Source organism: Sander lucioperca, chromosome 9 (assembly GCF_008315115.2).
Source record: "Sander lucioperca isolate FBNREF2018 chromosome 9, SLUC_FBN_1.2, whole genome shotgun sequence".
In the NCBI taxonomy this organism is placed as follows: domain Eukaryota; kingdom Metazoa; phylum Chordata; class Actinopteri; order Perciformes; family Percidae; genus Sander; species Sander lucioperca.
The window spans coordinates 11,772,543-11,791,018 of NC_050181.1; the positions used below are offsets into that span (position 1 = coordinate 11,772,543).

The window sequence follows — 18,476 nt, forward strand, 5'->3', positions numbered from 1 at the left end:
GAGAGGCTATTTACTCTGCAGTGCAGTTAGAGGTGCATTTCACCCTTTGCAGGTGCTTTGAGAATTATATTGTTTCTTTTTGTCTTATTTGTGCAGGTTTAGTGGCTACGAAAACAGCACAATTGTTGTGAATTAGCTTGTCAGTCTTGTTACATTACTATTAACTTACTTTTGGCTTTGGCACTACTATATTTGCAGTTATATATTTTGTACTGTACGATGTTATATGTTGTGTGTGTTTTTATACATTTCTGTCAGTTTGTACATTGTTATATGTCCACTTTAATGCTTACTAATTACTAAAAAACATTCAGGTCTATGTTAGAGATTGGCACTTGGTTCTAAGCCAAATGTAGAAGACACATACAGACAAGGACACACACACACACACACACACACACACACACACACACAGGTATACAATAGATCCCTTGGAGCGCCTCCCTCTCCAGTCTGGTAATGTATCCTCTCTGACTATAAGAGGAGTGCGGCACTTATGGTATTTTTAAATGAGACACATTATGGGTGTAATTTAATTTAACATTGTCAACATACAGATTACTGTAGCTGACTGGAAGAATTTAAGTGTATGAACCATGGAAGAGAAGAAGCATTTCTTCAGATAATAAATAATTTGTTCTCAGGTGAAATCAAATAATGGTATAAAAGGCAGCGGTCTAAATCATTTAATATTATTTTGACTTGTTGTGAAAGAACAACATAATGCACTTCTTCTTACTTACCTTACCAATATATCAGTGGTGCCACTTGTAATCCTATTGCTACCACTACTGCTACCACCACCACCACCACCACTGCTATTATTACTACTATTTATTCAAATAAGTATATACATGTTTTAAGGAAGTACATGTTGAAAGCTGCACTAATCCATAGTTTTATTAACTATTTTTTAATAATAGTTATTATTATAAGTTATCGCTTTTTTTATTAACAATGGGAAGATAGGAAGGATTGCTGTGTGATATGGGGGCGACTGTAGAGCCATGGAGCGGTCACCCATTATTCTCAAGGCTGGTGGTTCGATCCCCAAATTCTCATGTCCGCATGTTGAAGTGTCCTTGAGTTTAACTGGAGTTAAAGATGAGCTATAACATAACTTTATACAATGATATTCTAAATTTACACATGATGTGACCAACAGCAACTAAACTCTGCTCTCTGCTCTCTTTTTTTCCGTTTTCTTCAATTCGGCGATTGGCTGTTACAGAGAATAAATGCCACAATATTATGTACTTTTTTTAAAAAGTCGTCAATATGTATTGATGTATGTGATGTGATTTGGTTTACACATCACAGTTTGTAGAGGTGTCTTGATTCGAGCATTTCCTCAATTCCCTATTTTGTGCTTCCCTCTATTTATCAGTGATGATCTCTTATCAGCAAATATATCCGCTGGTCACAATATTTCATCTAAACAACATTTTGTTTTCTTTGTCTCGCCTCAGTTGAGTGTAAACTCACACTCCACATTTTCCGAAGTGGACAAAGACAGGCTGAATAGAAAGAGACTAATGCCTAATGCCCTACTATCCATGGACCAAAAGCCAGCTGGCATAAATTCTTAATCTCACTCATGAATGTCCATGATTTATTGATGCTGTTCCAGAGGAAAAGTTTACCCCTATGTCTAAAGACTACTACTTCACTCTCGAGTATGACTCGTACTCCGACAGCGACTACATTACAGTGGAGCGATATATCGCATGTCCAATGTCTTTAGACAGTTGAAGCTTGCTTTCGTTTCAAATGTCTATATTCCCTCGTGTCATATTTGTTAGTTAATTCCGTAAGCGCCCAGTCACATTTCCAACATGACAGCTGTAATATTAGTCCCCACTGTACTGTACAGCAGGCAGCACCATCTTCACTGCAAATCTGACTCAAATTACTCTCTTGGTTCCCTTGGAAACCAGGTGCTCATAGATCAGGAAAGATCCATTTCACACTTCAGCATTGTGTGTGTGTGTGTGTGTGTGTGTGTGTGTGTGTGTGTGTGTGTGTGTGTGTGCGTGTGTGCGTGTGTGCGTGTGCGTGTGCTGTGGGGGTAGGGACGCTTCACCTTTAAAATATGTTTCATTCTTATAGGCCCTTTGTTGCGAAATAGAATGAAAATAGCAACAAATAGATTAAAAAAAAAAATTGTTACTTCCCCTCATGGGATTTTCTACCCTTTAGATTCGTCAGTGCCGAAGGGTTTGTTTAGATGTGGAGTCTGTTGAGAAGAGGGTGAAAATGGCTCCGGTTCTCATTTATTGATGCAGCTTTTATTGTTATCAGCTGTATGGCATGCATGCCAGCTCTTCACACAACAGAAGGAGATGGCTTAATGCAGACAGCCAGTAATATCTCAGCATGTCTGAAAACGCTGCCAAAGGTCAAGATTTCCTTTTCCGCACACTTTTTTCTTGTTAAGAGCTCTTTAGAAAGGTCAGCATCCAGAGAATAAATAAGTTTACAGCTGCTTAGTTTGTTACTTTAACACGTCGAACATCAGGGAAATCAACTGATCTGAAGTTAGATGTCTCTGGAGATGTTGATGGTTTCCATTCATTTCATGTGAGTGATTTCAGGCTGAGTGTGTCATTTGTTGTTGAGTATGTGGGGAAATGTTCCACATTGCACAAAAGGATAATGCAGTCTGCAAGGTTTAAGCCATCAGAATTAAGGCACTTAACAGTGGATTGTATGAGAGAACAGTACTTTTTAAAATAAATGTATTTAAGTATACGTTTTGAATCAGCCCGTCCTCACCCAGAAAACGACCACATGAGTCAATTATGCAAGCAGCTACGACGGACAATTACATTTCTCGTTAGGCGGCGACCTTTTGTGGCTGTGGTAATTATCGCAAGAGCAAACAAGGAAGTGACGTGACAAAGTCTAAGAGCACCAAATTCTGTGGAAGGAGGTAGGTTGGGGTCGTGGAAACAGGACTTTCACTCAGGAGACCGTGGTTCATGTCCCATGTGAAACTAAAAGTCAACTGTCATTTTGAAATTAACCGAGTTTTACCTATGACTTTTACGGATCTTAGTCGGTGACGCAATGAGGTCTGTGGCGTCACTTTACGTCTTCATTGTAGTAGTTTACGTGACTCATTTTAAGCCAATCCTTGATGTTTTACTAACCCTAACTAAGTATTTTGTTAGCTAATCATTTACTATGTGTATAAAACTGCGTTACGTTAAATAGAACGGTCACATGTTTATGGTCACATGATTAAACCGCCACTGTGCGGTAGTAAATAGAACTGTCGTATGTGTCGTTTTGTGAGTCTTTGAAAATTGACCTGCTGTTTAGGTATGAGGAAGTGTTGTTTTGAATACATGGATTCAGCATGTGAGAATGTTGTTGGGTCTGTAACAAAAGAGGGCACAAAGAAATGCCTGCACACTGTTAGGCTCCAAATAAGCAGTTTATTTCACTTTTTCTTTTTTCAAGGCAATTTATTTGGAGCCTAACAGTGTGCAGACCTCCTTTGTGCCCCGCAGTGAAGCATTTTATGTCTGGCACCTGAGTATTTTTGCCTGGATCCGCACACACTTGGTCCCTCTTTTTTTACAAGAGAGACAATAAATAAAGTAAATAATGAAAAGAAAGATGCTTCTACCTAAATCTATGTACTTGGCAGATGCTAGTTTATAAGGAGGTTTAACCAGTGGAGATTCCGAAAGATGGTACTGAAATTAATGGGGTGTTTCATCATAAAAACTTTCCACATATGGCTCTCACTATTCGAAAATTATTACCTTTACCTTTTCTTTACCAAGCCAGTCTGTGATTTTAAGGCAGAAGTCTATATGGGCTACATAAAAATGATCACATTTAGCCTGAAAATGGTATCAAATTATGGTATTTCACTCCTTGGTCTTGACAATAAAATACATGCAGATATGCACACAGTGATAGGGAGAGAAATAATGTAATTGTTACTTCACTACATTTATTTGACAGTTTTAGTTACTAGTAGTCTCGCTTTGCCAGACCCTCCTCCAAAGCATACTGAAGGAGGGTCTGGATACTCCACATAGCATTTGGGGATGGGAGGAAAACGTGCTCTGGTTTAATGGCATTTCTTTAAACCAATCAGAATCGCCATGGGCGGCGCTAAGCTCAGCACAGAGCCGCTGCAAAATAGTTGTGCGAGAGAGTGCTCAGATTAGACAGATAGTCTAGCTAGCTGTCTCAATTTACCCTGCAGAGATCAGATGAGCAGTCAAAAATAGTCCTCAATAATCAATAATCCAGAATTTAAAATTCCAACACAAAGAAAGCGGAAGGAAACGGAAAATACATGCATCTGGCGGAATTTCCTGCGACACCGGAGCAATCCTGGAAGTGTAACGTCAAGGATATAGACTAAGTTACTAGTAACCCTGCAGATTCACATTAATAATACAAAATGTAATCAACAAATAAATGTTTTGGATTATAGATGAAGCTACCCAGCAAGTAGTTAGAATCAATTAGATTATTTCAATTACATATTTTTGTCTATAGAAGCTATAAGTGATGCTCACACATGAATGTGTCAATAATTATAATGATTTTTAATTATATAATACAATGAAATTATGTATATTGTTCTCAAATTGGTGATTCTGCATAAGGAGTGCTTTTACTTTTGGTAAGTACATTTTACTGCTAGTACTTTTGAAATTCTATTCAAGTAAAATCTTGAATGCAGGACGTTTACTTGTATTTCTACACTGTTGTATTGGTACTTTTACTTAAGCAAAAGGTCTGAGTACTTATTCCACCCTCATACAAACACACACAACACCCCATTTCTACACTTATTTTGTTTTTGCTTTGCATTCAGCTCTTTTTAGAATCAGTGACTCTTCTGGTTGAATTGCATGTGTTTTAAAGCACAGCAAAATATCCACAAAAAGTTGACACAAACATCGACAGTATTTTCAGCAGAATTGTGGTGAAATGTGTGTATGTTGTGTACAAAAGCATCATTCAGACTTTCAGCAATTGTCTGGATTAGTAGCGAGAGTGGAGACCTTGTCCCTGAACCCCATAGAGTCTGTGAAACAGCAGTTTCCAAAACTATTCAATGGCATTGGTAAATTGAAAGGGGATTATTAAATTGAGCTAAAGCCAAGCCATTTTGTCTATCAACTCCTAGACATGGCTCATTACCTCTCCTACAAAAAGTCAAGAGAGAACTATGGCCTGCATGGAAGAGCTTGGAGTGATTTCCAAAGTGGAGGCGCCTAACAGACTGGTGTGCAGGAACAGTTCCAGTACCAAAACCTGATGATACAAAAGTCAAAAGAGAGAGACACATGCTTCCATCAGTGGAGCACACTCTTGGACAACTTGAGGGTGCCAAAGTATTCTCAAAACTGGATGCAAATAGCCCTGAGTGGGAACGTAATTAATTGGGAGACAGTTTGGGACATTTCCCACTGTTCCAAGAACCCAAATCACCAGCAGATCCACTTCAACATATGCCATAGGACATATTGGACTCCTCAGAAGAGATAAGTCTCTAAAGTCATTCCGACTCCCTATTTCACGTTCTGTCAACCTGAACAAACTGGAACTTTCCTACACATGGTCTGGGAGTGTGAACAGGTGCATGAGTTTTGGAATAAAACAACATCAATAATATCTGATGTGATAGGATGTTGAATTCCTACTGACCCGATTGTTTTATTACTTAATGATGACTCTAAATTACACCTGCTTGGGAGACTGGCTAGCCGGCTCAACCGCAACCAAAAAAATGATAGCTCAACGCTGGCTCCCCCCCCCCACTTGCTTTGTATAAAACAGTGGTTGCCGTACTTCCTAGACATAGTTATGCTTGATCTCTCTACAGCAAGGATTAACAAAGCCAAGTCGACTATAGACCTATGGAGAAACGCAGCAGCACAGGTATTGGTCCTGGTGACCTCAACACCACAAGAATTAGAAGAGAGCGACTAGGCAAGGTGTGATTTGTTTTTTTTAAACCATGTATTTATTGAAATTTTTGTACATTTTACAGACAAAAACAGTACAAGCCACATAACATAAAACAGAAAAAAAACCAAGGATCAAATGTAGTAGCTGTAGTATCCACAGTCATAAGTCTGTACATCCACAGGTGTATGCTTACATGAAAAACATACCGCCGTTGTTTATCTCAACACCGTACAGTACAGATGGAACACTACAGGCATTAAGAGAATGTTATATTATTTATATAAAAAAAATGCTTGGTCCAGCTAGTTATCACTCTGACCATCCACATCCATACTGTTATTCTCAAGAAAATTGAAGAAAACGCTCCAGATTTTCCAAAACTTGTCAAGCTTATTTTTTGTTTCTTTCCTAGAGCTAAGTAAAAAGTCATTCCCCTCAACCATTGCGATGTGCCACAAGGCGTGTCTGATTTCCAAGAGCAAGCAATGCATCATTTGGCTTCTAAAAAACAAATATTCAGTAGAGACCTAACTTTGTTAGAGGTTATAAAGCTGTCTGGGTAGAGATTTAATAAGCATAATTTAGGGCTAAGAGGCACCTCTTCACCAGTGATCTGGCTTGCCAGGTCCAACACCTTCCTCCAGAATGAGAGTATCTGTGGATACTCCCACATACAATGAAATAAAGTTCCTTTTTTCCAATTACATTTGACGCAGGTATCTGGTATGTTAGAATTAAAGCGATGCAACTTAGCTGGGGTTATGTATAGTCTACTTATCCACTTATATTGCAATAGTTTGGAGTTAGTATTTATGGATTGGGTTTGAGCTAGAGAACATGCTTTTGACCATTCCTCATCTGTAATATTCTCCTGCAAGTCTGTTCTCCACGCATGTAGTAAGTTTTGCAAGGTGTGATTTTTGTTTTCTTGTATATTGGTTTGTTTTGTTTTCCTCAAGACTGCAGAGGGTGGGGGGTGGGTGAGGGTTTTGGTTCTTGTTCGATTTTATTTGTTTGTTCTGTATGTTGTGTGTTCAAAAATATAAAAATAATAAAACATTGATCATAAAAAAAAAAAAACTAGATGCAAATTTGCCATTTTGGCAAATCCCCTTCACAAATGAGTCTGCTTACCATATTCATTACTCCATTTGGGAGATATTGCTTTAACAGACTGCTTTGGCACCTCCGTTGCATCAAAAGATTTCCAAAAGAGAATGTCTGAGCTACAGGAAAGCCAACACGGAGTAGTTTGCCAGATCTCTCCATGCAGAGACTCAGAAAGGCTCAGGACAATTGATGGCAGTTTTAAAACGGCTGGAACAAGCAGGAAGGTGAATGTGTGAATTCTCCAAAAACCTCTGTCAAGTTTCTGGTACGGATCATCGACGAGGTGAGAGCTGTCACCAACATGCAGGATCCAACTGATGTGAGTGTGGTGAAAAGGCTTCTGAGGATGTTTAATCATTTAGGCAAAAAAAAGTGCAAAGAACATGTGGACCTAGAAATTCACAACAGTATCAAATAAGAATTGAGCCAAACACCAAGCTTGGCACTTCACAGTCCCAGGGTACAAACAATAGTCTCAGCTGATACCTGGTTGTATGGACTGAGAGCTGAAATGCTCCAGAAACAAGAGGATGACACAACAAAACCAGGACTCTATGCTTCAACAACACTGAACAGAGATAGGCTACAACAAAATGGAGGCTTCATCACATTACCATGTGTGCAATTCTCGGACTTCCTGATTGTCATCGTGTTTCACACGTAGTACTGTATTAAAGGCCTGACAAATTTAGCAAAACCGGACCGTGTTATCCTTACCTTCTGCATGCTGGGGATCTTGGCGTGCTTACATGTGTGCAAAAGAACCACAGAACCACAGAGAAACACCACTGCTAACTGAATTTCCAAGCATACCATGGGAAATGGTTGGTGCTGATTTGTTTGACTGGAACAATAGCAAGTACATAGTGGTAATCCATAACCATAATGTAACAGTTTGATCTTCTCTTTCTAGCTCTCTTTTTTTTTTATTCTTGACACAACTATTTCTGTTACTTTAAATGTGAACACAGAATGCCTTTGAGAAGAGAATGTGCCCCATTATCCCCATTTAAACTATATTGTGTCTCCCCCTTTTCCATGATGGCCTCCCTCCAGTGAGGCCGTTCGGAACAGCTTTTGATTTCAGACATGGTCGGACAACACGTCGTACGAACTAGTTCATACACTGACCCCCAGAGAGTTCAACCACCTCTATCTGCCACTAATGGGGGTTTCAAATAGAGTTAAGATTCTCTGCCTGAGCCCGAGCCCGACCCGAGCCGGGCCGTTATTTTCCGTCACTATCCTCGGCCCAGCCCGAGGATAGTGAGGATGTAAAGAAAAAAAGAAAAACAGGAGAATTACCTTTGAGCAAGTTTGGAGGAAAGTCGGAGGTATGGAACCATTTTAAACAAGTCATGGGCAGTGACAACATATGTGTCGGCTTTGTCGAGTGCATTAGGCTAAGTGTGGCATGCTGCTCGCCTATGACAGCAAATAAAACGGGGACTTGGATGATGAACAGACACATGAAGCAGGCTCGCCGTGGCAGAAAATATGATAGTCAGCCTTCAACGTCCTCTTTTGTTACTTCTCCAAGCATGAGGGCGAGGCAAGCCCTCACAGAGAAATGCTTTGAGTTCAAACAATTCTGAATTGTAGTTGAGAACGTCAGTTATAACGGCCCACATATTAAAAAAGTGTTGGGTTGAAATCGGGCTTGGGCTCATAATTCCAGTTAATGTGTCGGGCCGGGCCGGTCTCGGACACAACGTGCCCGGGCTCGGGTTGGGTCGGGCTTGATTTTTTTGGGCCAGATCTAAGCTCTAGTTTCAAACAGTCAGATTCAGCAGAGAAAGGGTCAATGGAGATATTCTGCAGCCATTTTGCTTGTATATAGAGACTATTCTCAAAACTCTCTTGGAGATTAAGCAGTGTAACCTACAGGACAGTTTTCCCCTTACATTTTGAACTGTGACTTCTTTTGGAAACATTTGTAAACATCTTCATGTAACACCAGAAATGAAATTAGGCAAATAAGGTAATAAACATATCTGAATATCAGTGAATTATTTTTCGTTTTAATGTTGTACTCTAGCTTTTGTAAATTAAATGGGTGGTTTAAATAGCAGGGCAAGCTGTCCTGACAGCTCTGTTGACCACCGCTCAGCTTGTCACAGGACGTACGATTAACATTGATCACATCTTTCTCAAGTCTGTGTTATGTATCCAAGGATTATTGACAGTGAAGGTTAATGGCCGTATCCATTTCAACTGAATGCTGTTTTATTGAGGACTTTACAGTGAAAAAGGCAAATGTCCAACAGTATTTGATTGTCTATCGATTTGAATTGCGGAAAAGCTCTCTGACCTCTGATTGAATAATTGGGTGTCTGTTTGCAGAAAAGCCAAGCACTGGAGGGAAGCTGCTCCTGCTCGTCAAGTCGTCTGCATCCTACATTTCCACAGCTTGAATTAGCCCACAGGGCCTGTGGGAGATGTATTTAAGATTCAAAAAGTAGTCTGAAATGATTGTACCTCGTGCTAAAGTACAATGAGCATGCTGATTTTGTTGTGGGTGGAAAAAAATGACTAAATATGTACTCACACACCTCCCAGGCTGGCATCAAAGTGTCTGGAAATATTCTGCTGAGGGACACTTTTCCTCTGTTATGTGGCATAGATCCAGCTGTCACATTTAGAAATCAGGTGCTTCTCCATCAGGTACAGGCCGCACTCAACAGGATACCGGACTTGGCTGCATTGAAATCACCTGCCTGCACTAAACGCTTTGCCATTTTCAGTGCAGATATACAGAAAAACAAGTAAGCAGATGCAGAAACAAGGCTGTTATCTGCATGCGTATCAAAGCCTCATATTGTTTTATGTCTGGCTCGGGTCAGAGGTCTGAAGTGATCATTGACATCAAAGGTAACTTCAACAGCATGTCTTTCAGGGACATTAATATCTTATGAATCCAGTATACACCTTATTGTGAAAACCCTTACCTCTGCAGCAATAAATCAGCGTATTGGCGTGCCTGTTGTTTTTTCTTCTTCTGTGTACTCACTGCCTTCAGTATTGATTTGCTTCACTATAAGACAAACTGTGCAGAGACAGTTGGTGCACAGGCAGGTATGCTTTAAACATTTCAATGGAAAGTAACTTTTATTGTATTCATTTAAAGTCTTGAAAGATATAAAAAGCATCATCTCTGCCAGAGAGTCGAGCCTTCTGTTTTACTCTCACGTGTATGCACACACCCCTCATTAACTTGCGGATGGTTCACTGAGCTGGTTCATACTGTATAACCACTCACTGCGGGCAGACAGAGGCCAGGTCTAATTGGTAACAAGGATATCAACAGCTGGACTGATACGGGTGGCTGGAGCTGCTCACTTTCCTCACTTACTGTGACTAGAGTGATTAATGTGCATATGTGTATGTCTGTGCATGCGCATAGTCAGAGATCATTAACAAGAAACACTGATTTCTGACCTTAACCCTTCAACAGTCTGGATGGAGTTTCTGGAGTTCATGAGGTTACCTTACATCTAGTTATTCCAGAAAACAGCCTGTTCCTGTTGCTTTTTAATGGACACAGTATGTCAAGGAGTGGATGATAGTGTGTTTTTGTACAAAGCCCATCTGTTAAATCACACAGGAAAACCCCCAAAAATGGACTTCTAGATCAAAATAGTTTAAGATCTGTGTGTCGGAGTATTGGTGTTCAGAGGCCACCTGATTGCTGCCTCCTGCACTTAAAATGTTTTGTATGTCCTGTGGATTTTTGCAGTATATGTGTTTCGGACAGCGCTGATTAGCCATCTACCATCTGCTGGGCTCTGTGAGGAGAGCAGCTCATTATTTTGCATGTTGTGTCTGCGTTGAAGTTGTAGCTCCTCTACAGCTATCAGGCAAAGCTGCAGGGACTCTTTGTGTTCGAGCAGCAGGGAGCAGCTGGTGGATGCAGTGTTACTGCACACAAGTGGCTGAGCTGTCAGCATCTGTTTGACAGAGAATGAGCTGTCCTCTGGCCAATCTCTGGCTCCAACTGTGACAGTACAAAATACATCTGCCTTGTGTATGATAAGATCATCTCTGAAACACTGTGTGTCCATTGTGAAATAAAACCCAGTTTCATCAGTAGATCCAGCCTGCGGTGACAAATCATTGTATCTGTTACCTAAATGCTTAAAAGTTTATATTTTTGCTCTTTTGTGTGTGCTGCAATGTAATGTAATGTTTAATATTGTTTTTCAGGACCTGGTGGGCAATGCTCCGCCACAGAGGAACTGGAAAGGAATAGCTATCGCCCTGCTGGTCATCCTCATCATCTGTTCCCTGATTGTCACCTCCGTCATCCTCCTGACACCTCGTATGTACAATACACACACACACACACACACACACACACACACACCACCAAGGATGCACAATCCTCTTAACTGACTGTTTTATTAGTAGATAATGCTTAGAAAATTTGTAATTTGTATCTGGATCTGCATGAAAGTAACAGTCCGGTATTCTGGCATTATAACATTCTTTCCACAATTTACATCAAATGCATGTCCTTTATGTTGCACGGCAAAATGTAAGGAATAGGAGGTCTGGGTGATGCATAGACATCCAATGTCTGACTTTAATGCAAGAGACTGAAGTTTGTTTGCCACAATAATAATCTTTCCCTAACCTTAACCATACTGTAGTTGGCATGTGTAGATATTATGGAAAGCGAGAGTTAAATTAAATTAAATGTGTGTGCATTTCATGTAAAAATGTTGTCATTGAACATAAGCTAGGGTTTTGCTAAATCATCCAAAATCATCAAAGGCCTTGTTTGGCAATAGGTTTGCAGAATGCAGTGTGCCAAAGTTAGCATTTTATATTTATCGGAAAATACCCTGTTTTGCGATCTTGCATGAAAGAAATCCTGGATCCATATGGACATTTCACTGAATTTCATTGAAATCTGAACACAAACAAACAGATGAGATATACATCATGATTTCCTTGGCAAAGGTAACAACACACTCAATATTCACTCCCTCACACTTACTTTTCCCTGCCTCAGTATACATATATATTCTACACACAGCCCTGGCTTTAAATTGAGAACAGCAAAACATTTCACACCACAGATGAAACTCAGAAACCACAGATATCTTGCCAATAATCTGCAACAATCCTCTTAACTTATTATTTTAATTGAAGAAAAATGTTTAGAAATTTGAAATCCATGTGATGGATGGATGGATGGATTAAAATACAGGTGTGAAAATCATTGAATACAATTGGCCAGATGTTTGATTGTGCATATTAGAGAAAATGGCTAAAATGTTGAAAAATACCCTATTTCACAATCTTGCAGAGAAATAACTTACTAAAAAGTAGAACTACCACCTCAAGGTTGTATGCCTCCGCCAACTAGTCAAGTTGCAGTTTACATCCATGTCTGTCCTGACTTATATAATATGTTTGAGTGAAGACTTTAATAAAAGGTATTAAATATTAAAAGAAATGTGGATGCTTCACACACATCTTAAAACCGGCAGCACAGAAGATCTCTACAGTCACTACAGTTTCAAGATAGGCACCCAAGATTAGTGTCAACAATTCAGTATCTGACCCAATGTAAAATATAGCCACAATCTCTCCTTCTGTTCATGCGTTATGGTGTTGAATAATGGCCAAAAAAGTGTTTTTGCACAGTGTCACAGTTACCTTGTCCTTTGACCACCAAAATGTAATCAGTTCATCCTTGAGTCCAAGTGGATGTTTGTGCCAAATTTGAACAAATGTCCTCAAGGCATTGCTGAGATATTGTGTTCACAAGAATGGATCACATGTACGGACAGACAATCCAAAAACATAATGCCTCCGGCTACAACTGTTGCCACAAGTACATTTGTGAAGATTTTTTTTAGATTTCCTGCTAACATACCAAAGATGAACAATGTACACAGCAGTTCAAGCTGTAATGTGAACACAACTCAGATGAAGGGCCCTATTTTAACGATCTAAGCGCGTTGAGGGCGTGTCCAAATCCACTTTTGCTAGTTTGACAGCGGAAAAAAGGGTCCGTGCGCCAGGCGCATGGTTCAAAAGGGTTGTACTTAGTGTCTTCATTAATTCATAGGTGTGTTTTGGGCGTGACATGCAATAAACCAATCAGTGTCATCTCCCATTCCCTTTAAAAGCTAGGCGTGTTTGTACCTTGGCGCATTGCTATTATGATGGCGGATTTGCACCGTAATATTTTTATTTGTTTATTTTTTTGTGTGCTGCTGCTGCGCTTCCCTGTGTGTGTGTAACAAGCATAGTGTGTACGGGCTGTGCATAAGCCTAGGCGTATTTTACTAATTAGCTGTTAAAATAACAATGAAATGCTGCGCTATTGACTTTAGACCAGGTTTTTGTTGGTCAATAGCGTGATCACTTCCTGTTGCCTCAAGATAGCAATACGCCAAGAATTCACCTGAACATACCTCCCTGTAAAACCAGCACGCCCATGGGCGCAAAGATGGGCGCAGGTGCATTTGCTATTTAAACGACGTGGGTGCTGGACGGGAAATTGACAACTTTATCGGCCTTAAACTAGCAAAGACACTTGTGTTGGGCTTTGCGCTGCGTAGCACCGGGTGCAAGATAGGGCCCGAAACCTCTTTTATCTCTTCTTCTGCTTTTTCTCTCAGCACAGGCAGCTATTTTATTTGATAACCATGTATAAGGGAGCAAGGTTTTACAGATGATATATTTTCTTCAGTTTATAATTGTGTACCGGTTTTACACAGGGGCGGGGTCACCGCCTCACTAGCTAATGGGCCTTTTAATGTGTAATTTTCCCATTCAGGCCTGTTAAATGGAGATGATTATGCAGTAATAGCTCCAGCCATTTGTCAGATTGGCAAAGCATCAGAGATACCATTTGCCTCGTGTTAGAAATTAGCTTTCTCCTCTCACTCTGCAGCTTCTTGCCAGGATTTCTTCGATGTTTCAAGGCGATAAACACTTTACAATGTCTGACATGGTATTTACACACTCAGATCTCGCTGCTCAGTCACAACGTGTAGCCTGCTGAAGAATCTGTCAACGTACTGTTTTGTGCAGTAACACACACTCTCTTTTCCCATATCCTCACTAACTCACTTGTGTACCCCTGTTGTCTGCTCCACTTACAGTTCAGCTGTCAGCTTCAGATCTCATTTGGAGTTTTGGGGATGGAAGAAGTTGTCTCCCCCGCTGCTGAAAAACAAAGCAGGCAGATGTGAACTGATGCTCTCAGATCAATAGTGCAATACCAGAGGCCTCTTTCTTGTTTGTACCTTGTTCTAAATTGTTCTATCTATAGTGGGGAATTGTTGTTGGAGGTGCTATCTCGAGAGACAAGAAGAGTATAATATAGTGAGATGATGACAGTCTCTGGTATGAGGCTCCCTGAGCAAAGCAGCACGCTGACGAAAAGTCAAAGGGTTTGCTTCAGTTTTTCCTCTGAAACTAGCAAACTCAGTTACTTGAAATGCTAATTAATCTCACAAGACTCAAGGGCCATTTGAAGTTTACTTCAAGAACCTCCACATCCAGACATTTGCAGCTATACATGTGAGCTGCTGTACGTCACATTCAATTCATACATGTTTGTTTATCTTCTGGTGTTGCACTTGACAGGTGAAGATGACAGCCTCGCCCTTAAGAAGAAAGTGACTATAGAGGATGTTTTTGGTCCAGACCTTCACATCCATGATCCAGATGCCAAATGGCTCAGCGGTGAGTGAACAGTTTGGCATTCAGCATCTGCCTCTCGTGTCAAAACTCGAAACAAATCCAGACACATTATGACAGGCATCGTTGTTGTCCATGATTCAGAATATACCGTCTGTATTAAAATCTGACCCACTGTCTTGATTTGTCCATATAGTAGTTTATTGTGTCGTGCACATACAAGTGCCTATCCTACATGGGCTTATAAGACCCCAAAAATTAAACATTTGTCAGAACAGAGCATAACTAATTACAGTACATATATTGCAAACAAATAACGTTATCTCCTTTCTAAACTCTAGAAATAGTGCTACATTCAGTTGCTACCTGTTTTTGCCTTGAAGAAGGTCTCTGACCAAAGCTTGCTTAATTAAACAAGACTTTTGCACAGACTTCAGTGTGCTGATGCTTTTTTCCAATTAGTTTTATAGTTTGTAGCTTCAGCACCTTAGCTAAGCCTGATACTAGGTGAGCAGTGTTTTTTTTTCTATTTTGAAACACTAGAAATACAAATGGGCAATAAAATATTCTCATTCCCAATAACAACATATCACTAAGTGTATTGTATCAGGTAGTTTTTATTGAGAGAACAAGAAACATTTATAGTCAGTAAACCAACTATCAAGCATAAAATATAGGCTGATTAATAAAGTAAATTGCAAGAATAAACATCAGATAGTAAAGTTTTAAAGTCTCTGAGAGGAATGAAATAATCTAAAAGGGCAGTTTGCAGTTCATACAATCAAAACTAGTTCTGCTACGATTGATATGTACATATGGGATATCTAATCGGATTGTGTACTGTACTGTGTGAGATTGAAATGAGAGAAGAGTTTGTAGTAGTTTGGAATATTTAACAGTGGAGCTTTATGGATGAAAATGAGCAATAAAATATAAAATTCACTTTGTCTTCAGTCTTACTGAAATCACATAACAAATGTTTCTCCGCAGGGAAGCCAGTAAACCTCAGTTTCCATCAACATATAGAAAATATTACAGTTCATAACAGCTCTTTCTTTTTCCATGGCAAACACATGCTGCAGTGTTCAAGCTCATGTTGTATGCACTACAAATTGTGCTAGTTGTGGGTGTACTAGGCGTACAGTAAGATGGTCTAACTTGAACAGATGTACTGTACAGTGGAGCAGCTCTGCTGTGGCCCCTCTCTGTGTAAGGAGTATAGCTGCCACCTGTGCTCAGAAATGTTGGATCAGCTGACTCAATGCCCTCTGGTGTTCGAAAGGAAAAGTATCTGAAATATGTCTCAGCTTCTGCATGATGAGCTGAAGAAGTGATACTTTATTCATAGGTGAATACTTTTTGATTTTTTTTTTTTGTGCATTGTGCAACAGTCTGAAACAGTGGCATTCTGTGTTGGTAGTAATACAGCAACTACTACTACTAATTAATCTCTTTAATGTGCACTCTTTAATACAAGTATTGTTTTTGTATCCTTATTACTTATTAAAGAAAATACATAACTATATATTTTAAAAGTCTGGTTGTCATACGGGTGAGGAAAACTATTAAGTGAACCTAGAGTTAGGAATTTGTTGTCAAATAACTGTTTTCAAGGTAAAAAATGAACTAAGGATTCTTTAACACTATCAGATTCTGGTGTTTATTGACAAGGTACATAGCTGGTCATCGTCCTTTTGTTCTGCTGTTCAGACTGTTCCCCTAATTACTTACATTACCGGCCCATTAACGTATAATTGGTTAGGTTCCTGTGTTTCTGTGTCCTTCATTCACGACCAAGATTAAAACGTCCTTAGCACCTGACAAAACCCCGGCAATCAATTTGTGTGACATTGCATCTTGTCAGTTAACTTAATGCAATCAACTCCCATTTGGTGCTAATGACCTTCTGATAAGAAACCCAATGGGAAAACCTCACACTTTAGTAGTCCTCATCAATATTTTGTGGACCTCTTTCACAGCAGTGCGTAATTGATCTCTGTTGCTCTTTGATCACTGCTTGCCTCAGTAGTCTTTGGACTCACCTCTGAGTTTCTCACACAGACTCCAATCCAAAGACAAAGGAAATCAACCTTCAGGGTGATCTCTAAAACAAAGAAATTCTGCTGTCTGTCTGACACATTTATATTTTTGAGATATAAAACAATATAATATCATCCAACAATGAAAACAAGGTAATAACATCTACATTGAGGAAACTAAAACACCATCTTTGGCAACTGAGTCACCATCATGTCTCTTTATGATTCCAAGCTCAAATGAAATTGATTTGGCGTGATTACATTTCCCATCCTGGACCCAGTATGCACTGACATTTTCACATTCCCAAATTTATTTGGCTAGGGTGTCATGGCCGGAGCCAGACACGTCAGCTATCCCATTTGTTGTGCATTTCTTTTGTCATTTTCTTTTTAGATGTTTGTCTGATCACAAGACAACAGATTTGAAATATTTATGCAGAAATCTTTCAATTATAAAATTCTGTCTGATGAGGAAAATAAATTTAAAAAGAGAGTGTTTGTGTTCCAGAGAGTTTAATGCCACCTGAGGACAAGCTTCAAATGCATAGATAGAGTCTTTATTGTGCCATAGGGATAATCATTTCCACACATCTTCTTTCCATAGCACAACACCACATATAGAACACATCAAACATGTAACACATATACACAAATGCACAGCAGTGTTAAATCTCTCAAAACACTGGCTTTTTTATTGCGAAGGTAACCAGAGAAAGCAATTCTGGCATTTATTGGGGTCTTCACATGAAAGAGGAGACACGCTGTGCTGAGTGCTATAGCCTGCACATACCATACACTTTTTCGACAGGAGATGTTTTGACAATGGAAGTGAGGCTTTAAGATATACCTAGCAGTTTGCAAAATTATCCACCATTAAACATAACAGCAAGAATTTGTTATGACTGTTTGCAAACTTACTGGGAATTTAGATTAAAACTGTTTTCAGTGAAAATGCTAAGAAACAACTACACGCTACCTGCCCAGCATCAGCAACAATTAGCGACTAGCTGGTGAATATTGCGGAGCATTTAACAGCTAAAGAGTCAGATATTGGCCAGTCAGAGGACTTACAGTACACCCATCAGGTGGACAGAAACATGTCTCACATGTATAGCTAATGTTGCTCTATATGTCTCAGGTTGGGTCAATAAGCAACTGTTTGCCATATCAAAAGCAATATCTTTATTCATTTTTTCGAATAACTTCCAGCAAATGTATTCTTATCTAGTTGAGGCACTGAGAGTTGTCCAAACTTAAAAAGAGGCCTGCAATTACATGTCAGACATTTGAAAGATAACGAAATGCAAACAATAGTTACATAAAAGTACCTTTCAAATGCTCTTAATATGTTTTATGCAAGATTTGAAAGTTTTGATTTTAAAGACGAAGTAGAAGAACTACGATGCCTGTGTAAGGATGATTCCCACATAGTCTTAGAACAGGCAGCAGTGGAGAAGATTTTTCTCTCCACTAAGGTGAATAAGAGTCCAGGTCCAGACTACATATGTGGGAGAATATTAAAGCACTGTGCAAAGCAATTAACTTCTATATTCTGTGATATTTTTAATTGGTCACTACGGGCACAAAAGGTACCTAGCCTGTGGAAAAAGTCTTTTATTACTCCAGTTCCTAAATGCAATAAGCCTAAAGTGTTAAATGATTTGAGACCGGTTGCCCTCACCTCTTTGGTAATGAAATCATTTGAGAAATTGGTGAAGT

The 18,476-nt window shown here is 39.5% G+C and overlaps 1 protein-coding gene across 5 annotated transcripts in view; it reads left to right on the plus strand.

Annotated features, from left to right (window-relative positions):
* The window catches only part of LOC116046072 (dipeptidyl aminopeptidase-like protein 6), a 116,273-nt gene that overhangs the window by 72,430 nt on the left and 25,367 nt on the right, over nucleotides 1–18,476 (plus strand). For all 5 annotated transcript variants that reach the window (XM_036005418.1, XM_031294240.2, XM_036005420.1 and 2 more), the window contains 2 exons: nucleotides 11,260–11,374; nucleotides 14,665–14,763. In XM_036005418.1, coding sequence (XP_035861311.1) covers nucleotides 11,260–11,374; nucleotides 14,665–14,763 — 214 coding nt within the window. The remainder of the gene's footprint in view (nucleotides 1–11,259; nucleotides 11,375–14,664; nucleotides 14,764–18,476) is intronic.